Source organism: Patagioenas fasciata, chromosome 5, assembly GCF_037038585.1.
Source record: "Patagioenas fasciata isolate bPatFas1 chromosome 5, bPatFas1.hap1, whole genome shotgun sequence".
Taxonomy (NCBI): domain Eukaryota; kingdom Metazoa; phylum Chordata; class Aves; order Columbiformes; family Columbidae; genus Patagioenas; species Patagioenas fasciata.
The window spans coordinates 39,085,348-39,106,690 of record NC_092524.1 but is presented as its reverse complement, the minus strand read 5'-3'; the positions used below and the strand labels follow the sequence as shown (position 1 = coordinate 39,106,690).

General features: G+C 35.6%; 1 protein-coding gene across 2 annotated transcripts in view; it reads right to left on the bottom strand.

Moving 5' to 3' along the window:
* Positions 1–21,343, bottom strand: part of AQR (aquarius intron-binding spliceosomal factor) — a 54,322-nt gene that overhangs the window by 32,359 nt on the left and 620 nt on the right. For both annotated transcript variants that reach the window (XM_071809365.1, XM_065838221.2), the window contains exons 2-17: positions 20,926–20,982; positions 19,708–19,748; positions 18,647–18,682; positions 16,048–16,168; positions 14,626–14,766; positions 12,937–13,005; positions 12,351–12,451; positions 11,575–11,651; positions 10,329–10,393; positions 8,300–8,416; positions 7,271–7,384; positions 6,132–6,235; positions 5,714–5,816; positions 4,531–4,651; positions 2,547–2,688; positions 1,610–1,788 (exon numbers count right to left, since the gene is read on the bottom strand). In XM_071809365.1, the coding sequence (XP_071665466.1) occupies positions 1,610–1,788; positions 2,547–2,688; positions 4,531–4,651; positions 5,714–5,816; positions 6,132–6,235; positions 7,271–7,384; positions 8,300–8,416; positions 10,329–10,393; positions 11,575–11,651; positions 12,351–12,451; positions 12,937–13,005; positions 14,626–14,766; positions 16,048–16,168; positions 18,647–18,682; positions 19,708–19,748; positions 20,926–20,982 (1,588 nt within the window). The remainder of the gene's footprint in view (positions 1–1,609; positions 1,789–2,546; positions 2,689–4,530; positions 4,652–5,713; positions 5,817–6,131; positions 6,236–7,270; positions 7,385–8,299; positions 8,417–10,328; positions 10,394–11,574; positions 11,652–12,350; positions 12,452–12,936; positions 13,006–14,625; positions 14,767–16,047; positions 16,169–18,646; positions 18,683–19,707; positions 19,749–20,925; positions 20,983–21,343) is intronic.

Sequence of the window (21,343 nt, the reverse complement as noted above, 5' to 3'; positions counted from 1 at the left end):
ACTTCAGACATGAAAAGGAGAAATTTTACTGCTTTTTTCGTGACAAAGTTATTTATTTCAAAACCATTATTCTCCCGATAATCTTATTTAGGTTACACAACCTAGATATTTCCAGTGTTATTTCAGAAGCGTGTCATTCTCATTGCCTTCTTCTGGACCAACACCCAATTTTTACTTTTTTTTAATCACAATTTAAGTGCAGTGCCTAGAACTGGGCATGAAATCCTAAACGAAGTTATTACTTCCAATCCATTAAAAAGTGACTTAACTGAGTTACTTGTTTTCCATGCTACATTCCAGTTTATAAATCCCAGTATTGCTTAGTTGAGTGTTTTTCCCTCAGCAGTAATATATTGTTGTAGAGTCACATTCGCTTTTGCACAATGGTGACCTCGGAGTCTTGTCATTCTGCAGAGTTCCTGCCTAACAAGATATTTCCCTAATAGACGTGTGCAGTGACTTGTTTTTGCTTAAGTTTAGTATCCTAATATTCATCCCTATTGAATTGCACCCTACTTTTAAAATACAATTTCTCCAACTCACTAGTGTAATTTTGAACACTAATCCTTTTTCTCCAGTATACCTACAGATTCTCAGGATCTAAGACACCTTCAAAATTTAGTAAACACATGCTGTAATTTTCATAGGAGAAAAATGATTTATTACTCACGAGATATTACCCAACCTAAAGCTGTTTAATCAAGCCCTGTTATGCCAGGCAATATTCTTCACCTCAGTTTTAAGTTAAAGCCTTACTGCTTTTGAAATCACAGAGGTTGTTCTAGTATTTAAAAAGCTAGGTGCACCACTATATAGCTACCTTCAGTATAGTGAAGGCTGCTGCAATCCTCCTAGCTTTTCTACTTCAATAGAAATTGACATTCCCAAACTTGTATCTGCTTATTTATCACACAATCCAGCTTTAGCATTTGTGCTACATGACCTGTAATCACACTATACAGCTCCAGCACATTTAATAGGTTTCTCTAACAAAAGAGAAGAGAGTAATATTTACTGATAATACAAGTACATGTACATGCTTCTATGCCACTTGCCAACATGGTCAACTAAAGTTCAGTTCCCCAAGCAAAGGTGTCACCTGTGGATACTTTTAAGCAACAGTATATAGTACAGTCAGCACTTCCTAACAACATTCAAATATACCAAAAACTACTAAAATGCACTGCTTTGAATGAAATCAAAATGTGTTCTCTCCACTTGTATATGAAAGAGATAACACATTTCCCATTACTTTTCCAACGTGACATTATTAGCATGCATATTAATTTAAAATGCTAAGTTACTTTTCCACGTTCCCAGAGAAAGGCAGAATTTTACAGTTACAAACTGAATGACATCAGTCTGAAATAGCAAACATTCTGTTCCCAATGGATGTGTAAATACTTTAATAGTTTTCATCTTCATTTTAGGAAAGTATAAACTACTTAGACCTGAAATATGAATAACTGACTTTTAAACAGTGTAGTAAGACCGGCAAATCTGCATCTTGGATAAAAAAACCCACATCCTTTCTTACAAATAAGATCACAGCAAAGTGTATTTTGATTTGCACCTATTTTGAGCACCTTATTTCAAAGAACACAAGTACCTTCCCATTCATCTTTGATGCTATCTCGGACATTCAAATTAACCGTAACATCTGCGCGTACTCGCATGGGCCAGTTTTCACCAATATTGGGCTTTGCCACCTCCACCACTGTGAAAGAGACAATGGGTTGTGCCATCCTTGCCCATCCACCAAAGACCACACCTCCGTATTCCGATAACCTAAAAAAACCCCACAATCAACAAAAACCCCCAAACACCAAAGTTTTGTTAGTCATTATCTGATCAAAGATTCAGGTTTTTTTAAACTGTGAAACAATTTACCTCACAGCTAGCTCTAAGACAAAAGCAGAATTCTAAATCTTAAATGCTACTGAATTAGATTCACATAATCCTGCATTTTAGAACTGAAACATAAGACAAATTGATTTATATTTCAAGAAACAAAGGCAGCTTACACTAGCATTTTTTTAAAAAATCCCCAAAAACTCACAGACAGAGGAAAAAGGAAGATAACAAAAAGCAGCTACTGAGTATAAGAGGTATCACACCAAATAATCCCTTGAAATCTAAAGAGGATTAAAATGTGGTAGATGGCAAGCTCAAGACTACTCAGTAACACCTCTCATAAATCAGAAGAGTGGGTGGTAAGTTTCCAGATTTTGTAATGTCACCCAAGGCTCAGTACTTTTAGAAATCTAACTCATCTGTCTTAACATCACAAAGGTTAGTTGGCAGCATCCAACATGCTGTTTTAACACGTCTACAGGGATACATATCAAGACACCCTTAACTCTTCCCACAGGATGGCAAGGCCTTGTGGAAGAAGTTAGTACAAATCATAGTATCTATGGAAGAATTTAAAATACACTTGCTACTGTTTAAGTAGTATATACACAATATCAGTTATTCATTCTCAAATGCACTTTGATTGCAACAGAAGTTGAACTGACTGGTTTCCACCAGTTAATAAATATTACCATGGTTTCATCCTACTGACACTATCTTCAATGTCTTGTCTGATTTCATAGGTGGATTCTAAGCGGAAGAGGTTGAAGTTCCTCAGCAGGTAATCATGAAGAGTCAGAAACTGTAGATTCAATTTGGGAAGTGCGAGACAGCCTAAGGGGGAAGAGTGGAAAGGAAGAGGTATTTGATAGATAAACAAGAAGAAGATTAATTAATATACTGGTTCTACAAATTCAAATACATACATGTTATTCTATAACTGCCACAGTTGTTATCCTGGGAGATTCTAAGAACTACTCCTTTTATGAATATATGTTATTAAAAAGCAGACTTTTTCAGTTTTTCTCTGAATGAGCCTGCACAAGATTAAAGGCATTTTCATCCTTCCGGCAGTAACACAGCGAACTATTTAAAGACTGAATCCTTCCCTGTATTCAGACTACAACAAAACTCATTTTATAAAAATCAAATGCAGGGCAAAGTAATGGTACTTTGGGAATGCAACAATTCAGCTAGCATAACATAATTACGAAAAAGGCTCATTAACTAATAAAAAACACTCATCCAACAATTCTACAATTCCAATCCTTTATGTTTATTAGAACCCACCAAAACCATCAATGTAGAAAAAAGTTTTAAGCCAAGAAATCAAATTTTAATACATGACTTTCCTCAAAAGGTTTTTACTGATTATAGATTTTTTTTTTAATTAGAACAAAAACATGGTAAGATTGGATATACTAAACAAGGGGTATTAAAACTCTTAGATGGGTCCTAAAGTTTGCATGGCTTTAGGATAGTCTTAGATGCAAATTTTCTAGAATAAGCATTCTCCCATTTAACATTATCAGACTAATGTTCCAGTTTGAAACCCATGCTTAAGATCCTGGAAAGAATCAGGCTCTTGTAACTTGCAATATTATCCTTGAAACCATTTACTGGTATATGTAATACATATTGGCTTTCACATACACCAAGATACAATGGCAGTGAAGAAAGGTGATAGAACACAGTAATTTCTATTCTGGAAAGCCTCATGGTGATAAAATACTTCAACGCATTTCCCAACACCAAGTGACAAATTCTGTCTGTAAAGCTGGTTATATGCACAAAGGGCAGGGCCTGAAGCAACAGCTCTTTAAGGCTGTACAGCATGAGACAGATATTCTTCTTGCCTCATTTTTTAAATAAAATGGAAACAATTAGCCCAAGAAAGATGGGAGTAATTACTTTTTATTAAGTTTCATCAAAAAACAATCTAATTACTTTTAAGAACACACAAAAAAATAAACCACCATGAAAATGAAACTGTCTTGCTTGAAATCAGTGCTGGAGAACACATGCAGATTAAAAAGAGAAAATGTATGCTGAAACCAAGAGCAGTAAAATAGAAAAATACTTCATAATAGTCTGACAGCAACAGAAATGCTTCACAACAGTGCTATCGATACACGGATAATAGCAAAAGAGTTCGCCACAGAAGAAGGAAATGTTTCCACTAGCAACCACTGTTGGCACACCAACTTTCAGTAATTACATGTACACTTCTACCTTGAAATAAAAAAGATAATTGGTGTTAATTTTCTCCCATCACCACCCTTTTTTTTTTTTTTTCATTTTTGAAAAGGCTTTCTTGAATATACTTCAGAGCAAAGCAGAGAACAGCTTTACAACCCGTTTCACCTCACAGTAACTATCTGTGCCACAGCTGATTGTACAGCACATCTGTTACCCAGATTATAAGCAAATAAATGTCTTTATGTAAACAAAGGCTTTTGGATTTTTCTTTAAATCCACTATAAATTTGTTAACAATTTCATCTCAGAGTTCCTGATTCACAACTTAAAAATAAAAAAGCTGACCTTATTCTAACATACTAGAATATGCCAAAGTACTGCATATAAGTTTCAAGGACAGAATGAACACAGACATCAGAGTTGCTTTTTTTGCAGCATTTACTGTCCTGTTCAGCATTTACTGAACTACTAATCATACCTTCTCCAGAATAATACTCAGTTGGTACAATATTTTCATCCCAAATAATTTTCTCTGTTGGATAAAGAGGCATCTGGTTGAGTTGCTGAATTTGAGATATTCGTCGCTCATGACGGGAAACCTAAAGAAAAGACGCATTTTAAATTTCCGTAAGTCTAAAAGGGATAATGAAGTTATTTTTTAAATATACACATTAATCCATGTGACTTCCAGCAGTCACTCGCCATTTTCTCTGTTTTAGTAAGTTTTGGGTTTGTTTTGCGTTTTTCAATTAAATACAACTAAATGCACACAGTGACAGCAGAAAACAAACAAACACATAGTTCAACTATTGGTTATAGTACTAAAGTCAAACAATCATTTGGCCACTCAGGAGGCCAAAAATGGCACAACAGAACTGAAAATATTTAGTCAAGGCTTAGCAGAGAACTAACTTCAAATAAAAGTTATTTTGCTTTCCATTAAACATATGGTCAATAGCCAACTAACCCTGCTCATTCAGCACCAGCCAAATTCATCACTGGGGGGGGGGGGGGGGGGGGGTGTGTGTGGAAATTAATCCAATACTACGATATGTCATCAGAACAGGTATCTCCCCATCTCCCCACGGCATCCATAAGCATCATATTATTACCATCTAAACCTTAGGAAATTATGTGATCTTTCTGTAACACAAAAGACACCTATGAAAAAGACTTCAAAAATCAGGTATGCCATTCTAATATCAGAGTAGAAGCCTACAGTACTACTGCTAAACCCTCAATATCCAAAAAACTACTATGTGCATCAAATGGTATTTCAGATGGGCTTGAGGAACTAAACAGGTACTGAATGTCTACACGTACTTTGGCAGACTTTTTGTTCTTGAAGGGGACAAACAAGTTACTACATAAAGAATACCAACTCTTCCAGAAGAACTCAAAACTACTTCTGAGACTCTGCTTATTGACCTTTACAATTACACAAAATACACACAGGGAAACAACATTTGTAAATAAACATTTTCAAATACTTAATTCATATGGTTTTAAACCCCAACTTTGTATCCTGTTTCACCTATAACAATGCTGCGGTTCACAGGTGGTTCAGCAAAAGGTCTTAAATGGCTGCTTTACTACAGTGTAGTTGCTAGATTTAGCTGTATTTTGAGTTCGAAAAAATAAAATATTCATTCTGGTTTTACCAGCAGCTCAAGCAGAAAGTCCTTGTCATAGGTGGAGTCCTCCCCAGCGGGCAGGGGCGGCAGCAGGCAGAGGTGTGATGCGACCTGGTGGAGGGTGTTTGAGCTGCATGGTAGGAGGTAAAATGGACACTTGAGTCACTTAACACTGAAACTTGAGAAAGTACCTACCGTAGCTTTTTTTTCTTTCCATTAGAAAAAAGGAAAATAAAGATATTTTTCTTTCACTGGAATTCTAGGACTTCACTATAAACTCTCCCTGTCTTCCTGTTTCAGCAGATGAAAATGCACCATGACAAGTCAGAAAGACCTGAGATGGTGCATGACAAATCAGAAAGAAAAAGGCTAGAAATTTGTTAAATTAAAACATACTAAGAGAGAGAATTTCAATTTAATGTGAAATTTCATTCTGATAACTTACTTTAGGGGTCCGAATAACTTCACCAACGAATCACGAGTATCTACTGCAGCTACATTTGAGAGTGCAAAGTCGTATAACTCTGGAAAATGCGCAAATGCTGTTCTCTACAAAAGACGCACGCCAGAAACTGAATTTAAGCATATTCATGAAACAATTTAATAACAATCTAAGTATTTATATAAAATCATAGCTTCATCTGATTCATGAAACATATCACCCCATGGACACTACCAGGATACAAATAAAAAACAAGCGAAATCTCAGTTTTTCTTAGATGGCACTACCTATTTGTTAAATCTATGCTTCCAACACAGTATCTTTTTTATACACACTCTTATCAGCATGTGTTCTGTCACTAAACTAAAACACAACAGAGCAGACATGCAGCCTTGCAGACAACTAAGAAAAGCATGGAACAAGTTTAATTTAACCATGCTTCCTTGAATTTTGTTGTTAAAACTGACAGCAAAAATTCTGAAAAGTGTAACTATATGACAAGTAATGTGAATTTTTATTTTGTCTCTTATGTACATAAGACCACTATTACTACTGTGTGTGTACTGATCTTGAAGAAATGATGCCACCTACTGCACGATCATGAGTTTCAACAGCACTTAATTTTTCCTTCTGAATAGATTTAATGGGAGCAGTTCATCTCAACTTGACAATATCAAATCAAAAGCGGTGGTGCTTTGCTAGAGCATATTATTTAGTTATAGTCACACACATAACACTGAAGTGTTAATGTCTTCAACATGGTATAGAAAGTCAAGTTAAAACTACTACTGTAACTCAACAGGAAAATAAGGGGTTTTCTTATGATGTGTCACAGTTTTTGGATCCTCCAAGCTCCCAGGTACACACCATAACGGCTATGCAAATCCACACCATTAGCAGAAGGCAGCAGAGAATGAAATCAAACATCATGCCAAGTTATCAATTGTCCTCTGCTCCGACTCACACTGCAGTGCAAGTTCCTGCTCCAGTGGGAGGATTGGACTAGATGATCTTTTGAGGTCCCTTCCAATCCCTAACATTCTGTGATTCTTTGGGAAATAACACTTATTCTAGATGCAAATTAGACAAAACCAGCAAAACCAAATCTTTTCTCTCCCATAAGCACTTCATCATCTGCATACCTGTAAAGAAGTAATTCTGTCATAGTGAATCGTTGTCATCTCATTCTCTGTCAAAGCATTTCCAGTCTGATCATTGATTTCAAAGCCAGTGTAGAATTTAAGCATATCTAAAAGCTGAGACATCATGCATACAAATTAGCGGATTAAGAATAAGAGACATCTTACCACAAACAAAAACGTAATTTAAGAGAACAAATCTGGACAATGTGCAAGAACAAGAGCTCCTCAAAATTCTTGAAGAAATGGACTAAGGAGTGGTATCTAAATTTTATTTTTGGTTGATGCACAAAATCATTTTGTTTAGGTACCTCACAGCCATAGAAATTACAGCACAGCCCACAACCAATGCGGTTTCCTTTACCTACTAGGACCTACTAGGACTTGAAACTGAAACTAATTGCACTTAGGTGACCTAGCCAGAGGTTCACCAAGATACTAAACCCAACTTATGTCTTGCTCCTGCCCTCTCTGATACCAGCTCTGGAATTCATCCTACCTTTCAACGAGATTATTTAACTCAAAAGAAGAAAATTATTCAGATGTGCTTCTGCGTTTGTGTTTCATCAATACTGACCCTCACAGAAACTGAACAAACACCTGAGATGGTGGACAGCAAGCAGCAGGAAAAGGGGAGAGATATTCAGATCCTGCCATAAAAACCAACATACTGTCTATGAGTAAACTGAAGGAGAGTAGTGAAAAACAGCTGTAGAACAGTCTGAGGTCAAAACAAAGCAAAGAAGAACGCACTGGCAACAACTTCTGCTATACATAGGGTATGGCATGCCAGAAGCTGCACTGTTTTCTAGGTTGTACTTTTAAGAACTGTTAAGAAACAGAGCCAGAAATGCAAGAGCAGTCACAGACAGAGGTCCCGGCAAGAAAGAGCTACTGTCTGAAGGAATTAAACAAACATCAGAAACACTCATAAAAAAACTTGCCTTAATAAACAAATATAAGACAAAATGATTGCAGTATTCAGAACTGCATCAGAATGAAAAAGTTATTTTCAACAACTTTGTATCTCACCTGGCAGAAGAGGTGACCCTCCTTCTCTCTTTTAGCAAGGCTGGACAGGTAACAGTGAACAACAAGATGGGAGTCATCCAACACTGTATTAAACCAGCGTCGGGTGGGAAGCAACGCCTGCAATAAACAACCTCAGGTTAGCACAAACAATTCTTCAAAATGAAAGAAATTCCATTTTCTCCTAATTTTCCATTTCAAGATAGATTGCTGCACACTTATTTAGATATCTAATATCTTAACAGAGGTTCTCATATTAAAGCAGCATGTATGTATGCCAAGACGCTGGGTTTATGCAGGTAGGCTGCTGTGAACACAGCCTTTTATAGGACTGGGAGCACCACACAAACTTGCCATTAGTGAGACAGCATCCTGCCAGTAATAAAAGTAAATTACACGAAACAATTTTTCTGCTACTATGCATCTGTATAATGACTGTGTGATACAAAAGATATGTCAAGCTGCCACAATATTGTTTTAAATATTTGTTTTCTATACTCATTTCATTATTTTTAAATTTGTCTTAACACCACAAACTTTGTGTCTTCTAAATATGGTATGGTATCTTCTATTCTTTGTAAGATACTAAAATTAGGTCTAGGAATTTTTAAAAACTTAATTAAAAACCATAAAAGCTTTTCATAAACAAGACAGATCAATTCTTCTCAATATAAATGTCTTAAACTGCTACAGGTAGCAACTGTTCAACACCATACAGTAGTACACCTTAACAATTCAAGAGAAAAAGGAGTTACTCTCAATGGAATCTAGAGACTGAATTTAGAAAGCCAAAGAGTATCAACATGGAGTCTAGAACTAAGACCAAAAAAAAAAAAAATCTGTAGTAGAAAATACTAATTGTCCTGCATAATAATTAGAAAAAACAAACTCAGAAAACTGTAAGAAATTTCCACATAGTGATTAGTTTCAAATTAACAAATCACCAAGTTTTGATTGCAGTCCATATACTGTAACATGAAACAAATATTATTACCTATGTCATGACCCTTTTCAGAAGAGTCCATTAACACAGTACATGCTACCAAAACTAAACGACTTCTATTTACAGCTTTCTCATTCACTTGTTTCAGTCATTTAAACAGGCTTCATAAACTGTCTGAATTCTAACCTTCCTGTAACACCTACCAAGAATCAGCATTAAATGTACTGCCTCTAATAACAGCCAGACTTAAGTTTAACTTCAAATCCATATTTTCTCTTAAGAGAGTATATTATATCATAAGACAACAAGCTCTAATTTAAATAATTCATTGTATTGCAACTAAAAGTACAGGCTAATTAAGTGATTTAGCAGAGGACAATTAGTCTGGACAAGTTCAAGGCAAAGCCATTTTGAAGTTCTCTGTGCTTACTGTTTCAGAAAATTCTGTCTTCTTGCAGAATGTCTTCTAAATCTGAAGTTATTTAAATACATTGCTACTCGTGAGAAATTGTAAAATAATGTCTTTTATTCCTAATTCTGCTATTGTGAAAGTTAAGATCGTCCCATTTTCTCAATACCTGCTGAAAAATTTCACAAAATCTTGCTTGGCCTCCTATTATTCTATAACAAAGCTACATCACCAGAACTGTTACTTCTAAATAATGAATTCTAGTCAAATAGAAATAGCACGAATTTTGGAACTACTGACGCTTTCTGGGATCATACCCTACAACAAAAAAGTACTTTAGGTGACTTGCATTGGTTATTCCCAGCAGATTAGAGCACCAAACATCTTCATTAATTGCCAGAATTATTACCACCACTCCAATTAACAAAGTCTTCCACACTAAGTAATTTAGGATCCTAGCTTTCTCTAGCAGTTCATCTGGTTTATAAACATTCCTAGTGATTTCCCAATGTGGCTGCACTGGTACAAACTCCTATTTACAGATGGAAAACCACTATCAAGCAACCATATGCACAGTTGTGACATAACCACTTTATAATTGGAATAAGGCTGTAATAATGACTTCATGCATTTAAAACATAGAAAAGTAAACCTGGAAACAAGTTGAAACAATAACTTACCTCAAGATCTAGCATGAGTTCAATGAATCTCTCACAATAATGAACTTTATCCATAGAAATAGGACCTAGATAGAAAAAAAAAATAATCTTGCAACTGATTCACACAACATATTTGTACTTGAACTACTTTTTAAAAGTGTAATAAATGCTACTAATACACAAGTATTAGCTTTTAACAAGATTTAAAAGTTAACTAGCACATTCTTCTATTTTTCTGAAACAATTCCATCTTTCATTGCAAAACAATTTTTTTTTATATAAGAAAGTGGTGGAACCAGAGTTTCAGGAGTGATTTTATCCGCTCTGAAAGAAACATACAAAAATGCATGCTTCCACAAGACACCAATGGCGTGATAGGCTTTGTAAAAACTTTCAACTCCAGGTACTCAAAAATATCTTTTTAAAAGCTACAAACAAGGTGTGTGCAAAAGGCCTTGACAATATTCAAAGATAGTCAGCAGTGACTACCAAAGAGCCTTTAGAATCATGACAGAACACAACACTACATCTGCTTTAATGAATATCTACTTCCTAAAGCCTATAAAGAACTGTTAATGTACATCTTCCTAAAACAGGTCTTGTTTAATTAGGAAAACAGAGAAGATGGGCATCCTTTTTCAGAAGTCACAACATACAGACTTTTCCATTACAGTTCAGTTAAGAGGTGAAGTTTGCTAAGAGTTTAAGAGTAAAAGCAGAACTCTGGGAAGGGATTTCACCCAAGTCATACTGCAGTTGAGAGCATAATAAGCCTTTTTTGTCAAACCTTTCACCTTCTTGTACAAACACTTTTCCCTTCTAATTCAGGCAGGCATACAATTTTGCTTGTCACAATTATTTATAAATCAAGAGCAGTCAAGTCTTGCAGAATTTCACCTCACTTAGGCTTCTCTTCTTACCATAGATCAACAGTACTGACAGAATAGAGCCTTATGATATGCATTTATACCAAGGAGGCTGTAAGCACAACACCACTACTCAGAAACACTTTTTTTATTAAGTCCATACTGAATAGAAGAAGAAGAGGTTTAAAGTAGCTTTCTGCTATTTCGTTTTTGAAGCATAAACAGATACAAATACTAATTTTGATATTAAACCCATTCAGACAGGCATGGATTTCACTAAAACCCCATCCAGATAAGGTCTCCAACCTCAGGTTGGTATCCTACAGAATAGTTGTTTCAGCATGAGAAAAGAATTGGAGGCAAATTACCACATAACAAAGTAACATAAGAACCACAGTTACCTGAGGCAGGTATTGATTTTAGCACAGAAATGAATTTCTGAATGAGCTGTGAAAGAAATCTTCTCTCCTGATATGCTCTAAAATCAGACATATGACAAAAGCATTAATATTCCATACATGCAGACTAGAAATACATCGTATCTTTCACTAATACAAAGTTAGCTGTTTTAAAGTTTATATCATGGTAGCAGGTCGCTTTGAAACACCGGAACCGTTTAGATGATAACTTTTCTCTCTCCACTCAGGCAGATAGATTAGCAGAGTCTACATTTTTAGGCACAGAACAGATTAACAACCCATACATCTACTGGGTCAAAAAGGAGTATGTCACCATCTACATCTTACTACACTGCAGCACAAAAGTACTTGAACTTTTAACATCGGTGAAATACACAGATGTACTCAAATACTTGCATAAGCTCTTTGGTTAAGAACTAAACATTTGCTAGAGGTCATGAAAAGATATGAGTAATTACATGAATATTCTCTTATGGCTTTCATCCTATAGCTCTAAGACTTAGTATCATAAATTCACCAATCAAATAAAATATTAATAGTTATATAACAGTGTTTTGCATAAAGACTACTGGAAAACAAAATATTTTCCATGAGACCACGTATGAACAATCCCTATTTGCCATCTTTACAGTTAAAAACCAAAACAAAACCAAAAAAAACCCCACCATTTTTTAATGGAAACAGTTTATTTTAGCTGAAACACAATGAATGCATTAAGGGCTTTGGACTTAGCAGGAAGAAAAGTTTCTGTAACATACCGCATTCTTGTGTCTTCATCCATTTTCTCATCATTCTTCTTAATTAGATTCCAGAATTTTCTTAGTTTTGGTGTCTTTTTCAGTTCTTGTTCCAGCCGTTTCTGAAATGTTAAAATGCTATTCAGTCACCAACAATCCTTGTTTTCATGAGAAGTAGAAATACAATCCAGACTTAGTTAAAAAGAAAAAAATATATAACTGAAAAAAATTATAGCTGTCTCAGACTTGTCTCAATAAGTAACTCTGTAAATCAAGAAGGTAACACTGCTAGAGATAGACTGGCCATGGCCAGATGTCAGCTCCATTCCCCAGTCCCTGTGATCTCATGGCCTTATCTACAAATTGTAGACTGAAGAAGCTATAAGCAAAACTTAGTTTTATGAAAAATTACATCATTAATTAATATCTAAAATTACACGGAAATTTGCAACAAACAATAAAGAAGATTTTATCAAGCACACAAAAACATAATTGCATAGCAATGCAAGCAGCTTTAATCGTTAGAATTCCGTAATGGTATTCCACAAGAATTCACTTTACATAATGCCTAGAAGTTTGCTTTGCCAGTTCCCAGCGTTATGCTTACAGGTTGTAGAGCCATCCACATCGGTAAGGAAATGAGCTGCTGCACCTGACCTCGGATCAGATCCACCTCCTGTTGGAAGGTTACAGACAAAAAATGGTTTTTTTAGAATTCTTGTTTTCTGAAGTGCCAGTCTTACCAAATGCATCAATGTACATCACCATCTGACAAAAAGATATATGTTGTTGTATTAAATTCACAGTTTCCCAATAGGAAACTGCACAATAGCCCTACCCAGTAACACAATCGTTGACGACTTTCACATTTTAGGTTGTTTTCATGGATTCTGTCAATTCTTAACACTTCAGCAATGGCCCCATCCATGTAAGTATTTTTAGCACAGAAGTTGATGAGAACTGATGTTCCTTCTTCAGTTATGTCTCATTCCTGAATCGAATTTTCTTACTGTGCTTTCTCTACTTGTTTTTACTCTATTCTTTGTCTCCTGAAAGCCTTCATTTATAAAGTTTCTCCCACTTCATCTATACTCTTCCCATTATCTGAAATAACTAATTTTCTCTATAATTCAATGTAACTTCAACTGTTGTTTCAAGTGTTCTCTCTCCAACTCTGCCTGGGACCTGGATCCACAAAGCCGTCTTTCTTTCCTAAACACTGAAAAACTTCCAGTAACCTCTTAAATATGTCTTCATAAACAAACACTATTTTCAGCAGGCTGAAAATTCACTCCTGACTTAAAACACTACTGTGATTATGATATTCTGCATTACACAAAGAAATGCGGCTTCAAATAGCAGTATGCTTTTACGAGGACTTTTTTACTGGCTTCCATATCACATTATATGAGAAACGTTCTGGCAAGCAGGATTCCATACGGTTACTATCAAACTCTCCTACAAAATGAAGATCTGCTGTATCATGGCCACTACTGAAAAAAATACTAGTAACACCTCAACTAACTATAGGCATAAGGTTCATGATAATTACTGGTTCCCACAACCACTCCTAATTCCAAAATCAAAACATACACTTTATTAGTTGTTTTGCCTGTGAGACATGATTTTGTTCTTTACTTGTGCAGATCCTGATTTTGACTGATACATCCTGTGTGCAATATAAGTAAAGAAAAAGCCCAGTAGCAAGAGAGGTAAGAGTACTGTTTCACATAACAGAGAACTGTAAACTATTCTCCACACTTCCTAATTAGAATATGTAACTGTGTTTTTACTATAGACTGAGAACACAACTCCAATGCATTCTTAAAACTACCTCAAGAAATGCAGATATTATCTAAACCTGGTTTCAAAAGTGGAAAAAATTAGTGTCTTTCTCAATAGTTCATGGAAATAATTTTGCGTAATTTCCCAGCCAAGCTAAAAAAGAGTGCAGTGGCAAGCAATCTGCTCTTAAGGGGTAAAGCACTGTTTGAAGTATAAATACATATTTAAGCACCATTTTAAGTATAAGCCCAAAAAGACGCCTTAAAATTGAGTAAGTGTCAATCCTCCAATTTCCAGTCTCTTTTATGATCTTGTGTCAGAGAAAAGCAAACGTGATGAGACAGAAAAAGCAAGAGTCAAAGAGAGGGGTAAAAGCCCTCTGGTACCATCTGCTTTCTTAACTGGGAATTTTGCTTCATCTGTCTTGTAAGAAGAAATTGATCAAACTAAACTTCTATTAACACAGAACAGTACAAACAGACTGGAAGTATTACAGTTACTTTTAACATACCAAACTATTGAAGCAGTGATCAAGGAAAAGCAGCAGGACTGTCTGTTCATGAAGAGAGTATTCACTGTCATTTTCAACCAGCGATGATTCCAGTATACATTTGAAAAAGAAGGGAAAGTGTTCTGGCTTTTTTTTGAATGTCTAGGAATAGAAGAGGAAGCTGATTTTGAGTTAGTTTGATACAAATAATTTCAATCTTCATTCATATAACATAGTTTAAATTCTTTCAATCAATTTAAATCTGTAAAAGGAAGGATTAGTTTTTCTTTTTTTTTATTTATTCTGACCAGGCAGCACCAAAAAACTACAGACTAATAATAACCTCCTGATCAGGGATCCTCATGTTATTGGAACCCTCGTAGTGGGACTACTGCCTTCTGCGTAGTCCAACACAGGTGATGCACAGGACAAACTGAACAATAAGCACAAGCACAGTTGACTGCGTTGCTGAAATGTTCAACTGCTGATTGCACAGAATTACTGTAAAATGACACAGGTTAGAAGAGTATTTATAAATTTTGGCCAAAACTATGGCGGCTATTTAGTGACCTCCAAAAGCGAGCAGGTAAAATCCACCACAGATTAATTATAGTTGTGGAACTCCCATTGAGCTAAACCAGAGAAAGATAAATCAAATAACTGTGGAAATAAAACAGTTTCTTTACAAGGGCAGCCATGTACCACATAAGTTTAACTAAGCTGTCTGGAAAGTAACATGCACTTGTCGTTTTACATCTGTTACATACACTAGAACAAAGAAAGGCAGAGACAGCATATGAGCAAAATATTACTCCTTTGTGCTTTGTCAGAACTGAAGTAATGGCACTACTATGAGAGTAAGTGTGCTTATGAAATAATTCTTGCATAGAATTTGTAACTAGGCTCATGTTGTTGAGATGGTCTGAAGAAGTGGACTGTTTGTAGAAACACTGAATAATTTCTAAATCTATTATTACAAAAAAAAGTACACATAGAGGCAGAAATTATCTCAGTATAGAATTTCATGCAAGAAAGCTACAAAACCATATTTAGGCTTGAAGCAACACACTACTAGATAATGTCAGATTTCCAGTGGTGCCTTCTTATATTCAGATACATAAAAATCCTTTTTTTTTTCAGTATCAGAACTTCCCTGCAAATGGCTGACTTTTGTCACGTACCAAAAAAGAAAATGCTGATGATGATGTAAAGGCATCACACAGCAAAACAAAAGGCACACATTCCAGAAGGAATCAGGTGATTTTCCATCCATCTATTGCTTTCTCCAAAAAGAACACAAACTTTAAAACACTAAATGAGACATTCTGGCTGAGATACCATTTACTTTTAACACTACATGCTTTGCTACTTTCTGCCAGTATAAGAAAGTACAAAAAAAAAAAGCTGCAAAAGTCAATTCTAGCTGTAATTGAAACTGGTTACCTCCCACGCAGGGACATTCTCTCTGAACTTCTCATTCACCATACAGCAGATTGACATTAAAAATGCCTTACTGGACACCTCTGGGGAATAATTCATCCATAGGTAATTTTCAAGGTACTGGCTGTGAAGAGACAAAGAATATTTCATTAGTTGCTGTCACCCACATTATCTGTCACTCATTTGAAAGAGTAGTTATCCAGAGGGTTTTTTTCCTCCTTCTCCTTAAAGCCATCTTTACAGTTTGTGAGTAGTTCCTTAAGTTACCTCTCATCTAGGTCACTGAACCAAAACTTATTAGACTCTAACTGCGACAAGAGACAGATGAGCTTCTTATCAGGAAGAAACATTCACTAGATGGTTTTCAAATACAGCAGGTAGCCACAGCTCAATACAAAGTCAAAACATGAACTCATGTTGATTTTTCAAAATGAGAAAATGAAAAAAAACTTTACTTGTCTAACGATTAAGAATGTTACATGCAACATTTCCTAGCATAAGCAGCAAAGGACAACTACTGTATAACAGTATTTGTATTAACACATACCCTTTCTTATAAAAATTTAGCAATCATCTAGACATTTTATGCTTCTAGTCATCTAAAGGCATTAAAAATACCATAGGGTGTTTCAAAAAGATGGACCAAATTTGAAATCACTATAGCTCTGCAACCGTGAACCACCTATGATTGAAATGCCTCATTAAACTGTTTGTAACTTTTTATGCAATTGTCACATGTTGCCACCATGAACTATACCGCTTTGAAATTGGGTCCATCTTTTAGAAACACCCTGTACATTACACCGTGACTAAAATAAAGCATTGAGTGATTAAGTGTTTTCAAGAAGGTGAAAAAAAAATTAACAGACACTGGAAAATAGCAGCTCCTCAGCCATGAGCATTTCTTCCTTATTAATACAGCACATTTCTCAAAGCAGCAGCTCTTAAAATTAGAGATGAGAGGCTATTTGGACAAACAACTGCCTCCATCCTTTAACTTCCCCTTGAAGTTATTCAGGATAGACATTCGTGAGGAGGCAATCCCTAAATTCTTCATATTCAACAGCGCACTCACACTCTGTACTACTTTAACAACTGCCACCAGAAAGTCAAAACTCTCGTTTCTTCCTAAACAAGTTGTCATCCATTCCTTCCTCTCATTGCCTGCTCTAACATTCCTTTGGCCCCCCATAAGCCAGTCCAGTTTTACCTATTTAGTTTTTTCCACAGCTTATTTTTCTGATGTCTTACAGTAAGGTACATCAATAATTTCAGATAAGGCAAGTACCAGAAATGGTGGTGAAAGAAGGCAGTAAGAACTTATATGCAAGCAGGAGCAGAAGGCTCAGTAACGGTCAGACAGGGACTTCCACTTTCTGGTACTTCAGCCAGAATGAGTAGCTTCAGACGGAGTTGAGACAACTTCATAGGCATAAAAGAGATTAAATACATACAGCTTCCCAAAAGCTTGGACCTGCCAATGGGTGGGGGAAAAACTCCACAAAATCCACAGAACTCCGCATTTCCATTTCATCCAGGAATTCAAGTAAACTTCGACACGGTTTAGTAAAAATACTACTATGCCCCCAAGTGAGGACAAACGTGAACAAGAATGAAGGACAGGAAAATCTCCTATGCGTGAAAACAGGAGACTTTGACAGACTGATGGGGAATAGGGGGAAGAAACCAGAGAAAATTACTTACAGGACAAATGGCAGTAGATGGGGCTATAGACCAGAAAGTGACATTACAGGCCAGTAACATTAAGAATATTCACAGAAAAGATAAAAAACACTAACTCCATGTTACTGTTAGCACACAAATTCCAGAAGCCATGTTACCAGCATGCCATTTGTTAGTGTCAAACCCCAACCCATAGTTTACATTTTCTCTTCTGCCTTCTCCAAGAAGCAGGAAACAGAGGGAAGTTGGTCCTACTTTTCTAGTTAGTGGTACTATATACCTGTTTCAGTCCTTTCAAACAAATAATGTCTCTCAATCAAAAAAAACTCATTCTATCTGCTCATAACTTTTGAGAGATAAAACAGAACTAAACAGAACACTACATATTATGTTTCTAAATATGTAAATACTGCAAATATTTATTTTACATCATTTTAGACATGCTTTGTAAGTTCTCCCAGGAAAGCCTGACATAGCTGTACGAATCTTCTAAACAGATTTCCACTTCGAGTGAAGAAAATGTTAGTGATGCCTCTGCAGCACAATTCACTCTACCTTCATAGTAAGAGACTTAATTAAAAAATTTTCTCTGACTTCTGAGAGTTCTGATATAAAGCTTGACAACACGTTCCAAATTACTGACTCAAGTGTGTCACCTGTTTCATTCATACTCGCCAGTGCTTCACTCACACAGGAAATTCAGGATCATAAACCAAAACACTCTGATACATAACTTAATGGTTTTGAAATTATTTCCTACCAAAATTATGCTCTCCTCAGTTTTCCTATGTAGCCAATTCAAGGCATTACTAAGTAGGAATAAATAATACTGTTAAATTCTTGTACTGCCCTGCACTTTTTCTCACCTTTACAAGTTCCTACAACAAAACAACTTAAAATTTCACTCCAATTAACTTACCTGAATTCAAGAAGCATTATTTTTCTAATAGCAAACCTAAAAATAAATAAATAAAATAAATAATCAGTTAACACAGGAAAGAAAGCCACCCATGCACATCCTAGCTGTATGGAAAACTGCTGGTCTCCTCCTTATTTTGTTACATAAAAAAACCTGTAGAAACATCTAGGAATTATCTATGCCCCTGCCCTACCCCACCTCCATTTCCATGCACAAGCAACAACTTGAACGCAGAAGCAACTGCTGTTAACACGGTGGAAGCTAAAGTTCATGCAGGTTCAATAAGCAATCAAATTCATATTAAAAATAAAATCCATATAGACCTTTTAAATGTGAATGGTCTCCAACAGCCTTGAAGACATAAACTGCTAGAAGCCGAGTGTCTTCTGGAAAACTATCAGTATATATTTAATCAGTTCATAATGATATTACCTCTTAGTCAATGGAAATAAAAGCTTGCTCTGATCCCATCTGGCAATTCTTAGATTACTTTCATAAAGGAATCATAAACAGATTTCTTCCCATAGATCAGATCTCCGAACAGCTATAGTTACAACTCTTTTCTGTACAGATAGCTGTAGAACCCAGTTTATCTTGAATTGTTTGTCTCACCCATCTAACATTACAATTCACTGAAGTGAGACTCACCCTTTATCCCCTTATAAATCTGGTAACACTAGTAGGGAAAGAGCAAAAAGCTAGAGGCAGCATCCTCCTCAATTAATAATTTTTCTTTACATATCTTGGTGACAAAGGAAGGGACCAGCCTTCTATAACCATTGGAAAATAAACAACACAAAACACAACAGAATAGCAGATGACAAAACTAAACGGCACTTATATCCAACTGTCACATTTAAGGATCATGAGCTTACTAACATTCTTTTTGCCATGTTCAGACCCTGAAATAATATAACAACTAAATGACTCCTATATGCTTCAGTCATTTTCATCTGCTTTCAACATGTTAATGCATTTTAAAATATCCTATGAAACATTTGAATCCACTTCTATACAGATAATGCTGGAATGCTGTAAGTGAAAATAACTAGTGTACTTACTTTGACTTGACAATCTCTTTTGTATATACATCTTCAATAACCTATGGGAAAGAATATTTCAAAAAATGGTTAAGAATTTTATTTAATTCACAATATAATCAAAAATGCATTAAGATATCTTAGGCACTCAAAGTTATTCTGATTTAGTTATCTCTCCTTACTGCTATTTGCTCAAAAATGTTGTAACAACGATGTTTCAGCTCTGAAGAGCCCAAAAGCTTTACAGGCATGTTCTCACAAAGAATGTGAATCAACTTAGGAGAAAGTACACAATGACAGAAAATTAACAGGATCTTCATTCAAGTTATTCTGAAGGAATAACCTGCACCTCTCTGAGATATTTATATTAAAGTCAAACAGCTATGCAAACCTTTTTGTTGTTAAACCTGGCTTGCTGTTGAATTTAGAGAAGAGTCTCCAAGAGTCAAGTCTGCATCAACTCATCTGTTGCCACCGTTTCTTTTAACTGATATTTAACCAAATCCAGATACTTCTACCTAGATTTTCCCAACAGGTATGAAAGAATCCACACTGTCTCCTGCAGCAGGCACACTTTGACATCACATGACACAGAGATGCAATTCAGCTGCTTATGTACATCCTAGTTCTAACAATCACAGACAATTACTATCACATATACTCAAAGAGAATGAGTAAACTGAGACTGGAAAGGAAGATTCTGCCAAATACCCACAAGGGAAAGAAACCTAACATTTAAGAACCCCATACTACAGAAAACTGATACAAAACCAAACACATCAGGTCAAATTTCAAACATTCAAAACAGACATATCCATCAGGACAGCAGCAAAGATCTCTGCTAAAAATCATCTGAAGAAGCTTTTAGAAATATACAGTTCAGTAAAACCTGCATCTTTCACCCTTCAATTTCTAAAAGTAGCTCCTTTTCAAATAACTCTTAACATCAAAGAAGGTGCTCAAAAATCTTTACTCTCGTAAGTTCATGGCCAAAACAAACTAAACAAATAGCACACAAAAGAACTACAGTGCTATAGCACACCTGTATAACACTGCCTACATGTATAACCTACAAATACATGACAATCAATTTACAATTGCATTGTGTTAAGCAACTGTTGACCTTCCAAGAAGACTCCTATGCTCATATAAAGTAAGCAACACTGGAGGCTGGTATATCAAGAAAGGGTTAATCCTCATTATTCTATACTCTAACACAGCTCCAGCAGAAGTATTTACCTTCGAATCAAAAGGCAATTTTTTCTTCACATGTGGAGCCCAGTATTTATTTGCTAACTGTACGGAGAGAAAAAACAAAAATTTAAAAAGTTAAATACATTTTCATTTCTAGTGATAAAATAACTCTATAACACACCCCATCTCCAATCTGTACTTCACTAGTATCTTAATTTCAGTTTAAGGTAACTACAAGTAACAAAATTAAATGGTTGAAAAGCACTGTTGGAAAACGTAAGGTTTTACACCTAATCCTTTTCAAACAGAAGTGCAATTCTCTGTAAAAATTGCAGACAGACTGACCACTACCTAATAAACTTTTTTTTTTTTTCTTAAGTTACTTCTCAAAAATATACCATGATACTTCAGGGACTGCAAACCCCAGACTGCAAATTATTATCTTCCCATTGAGGAATTTCAC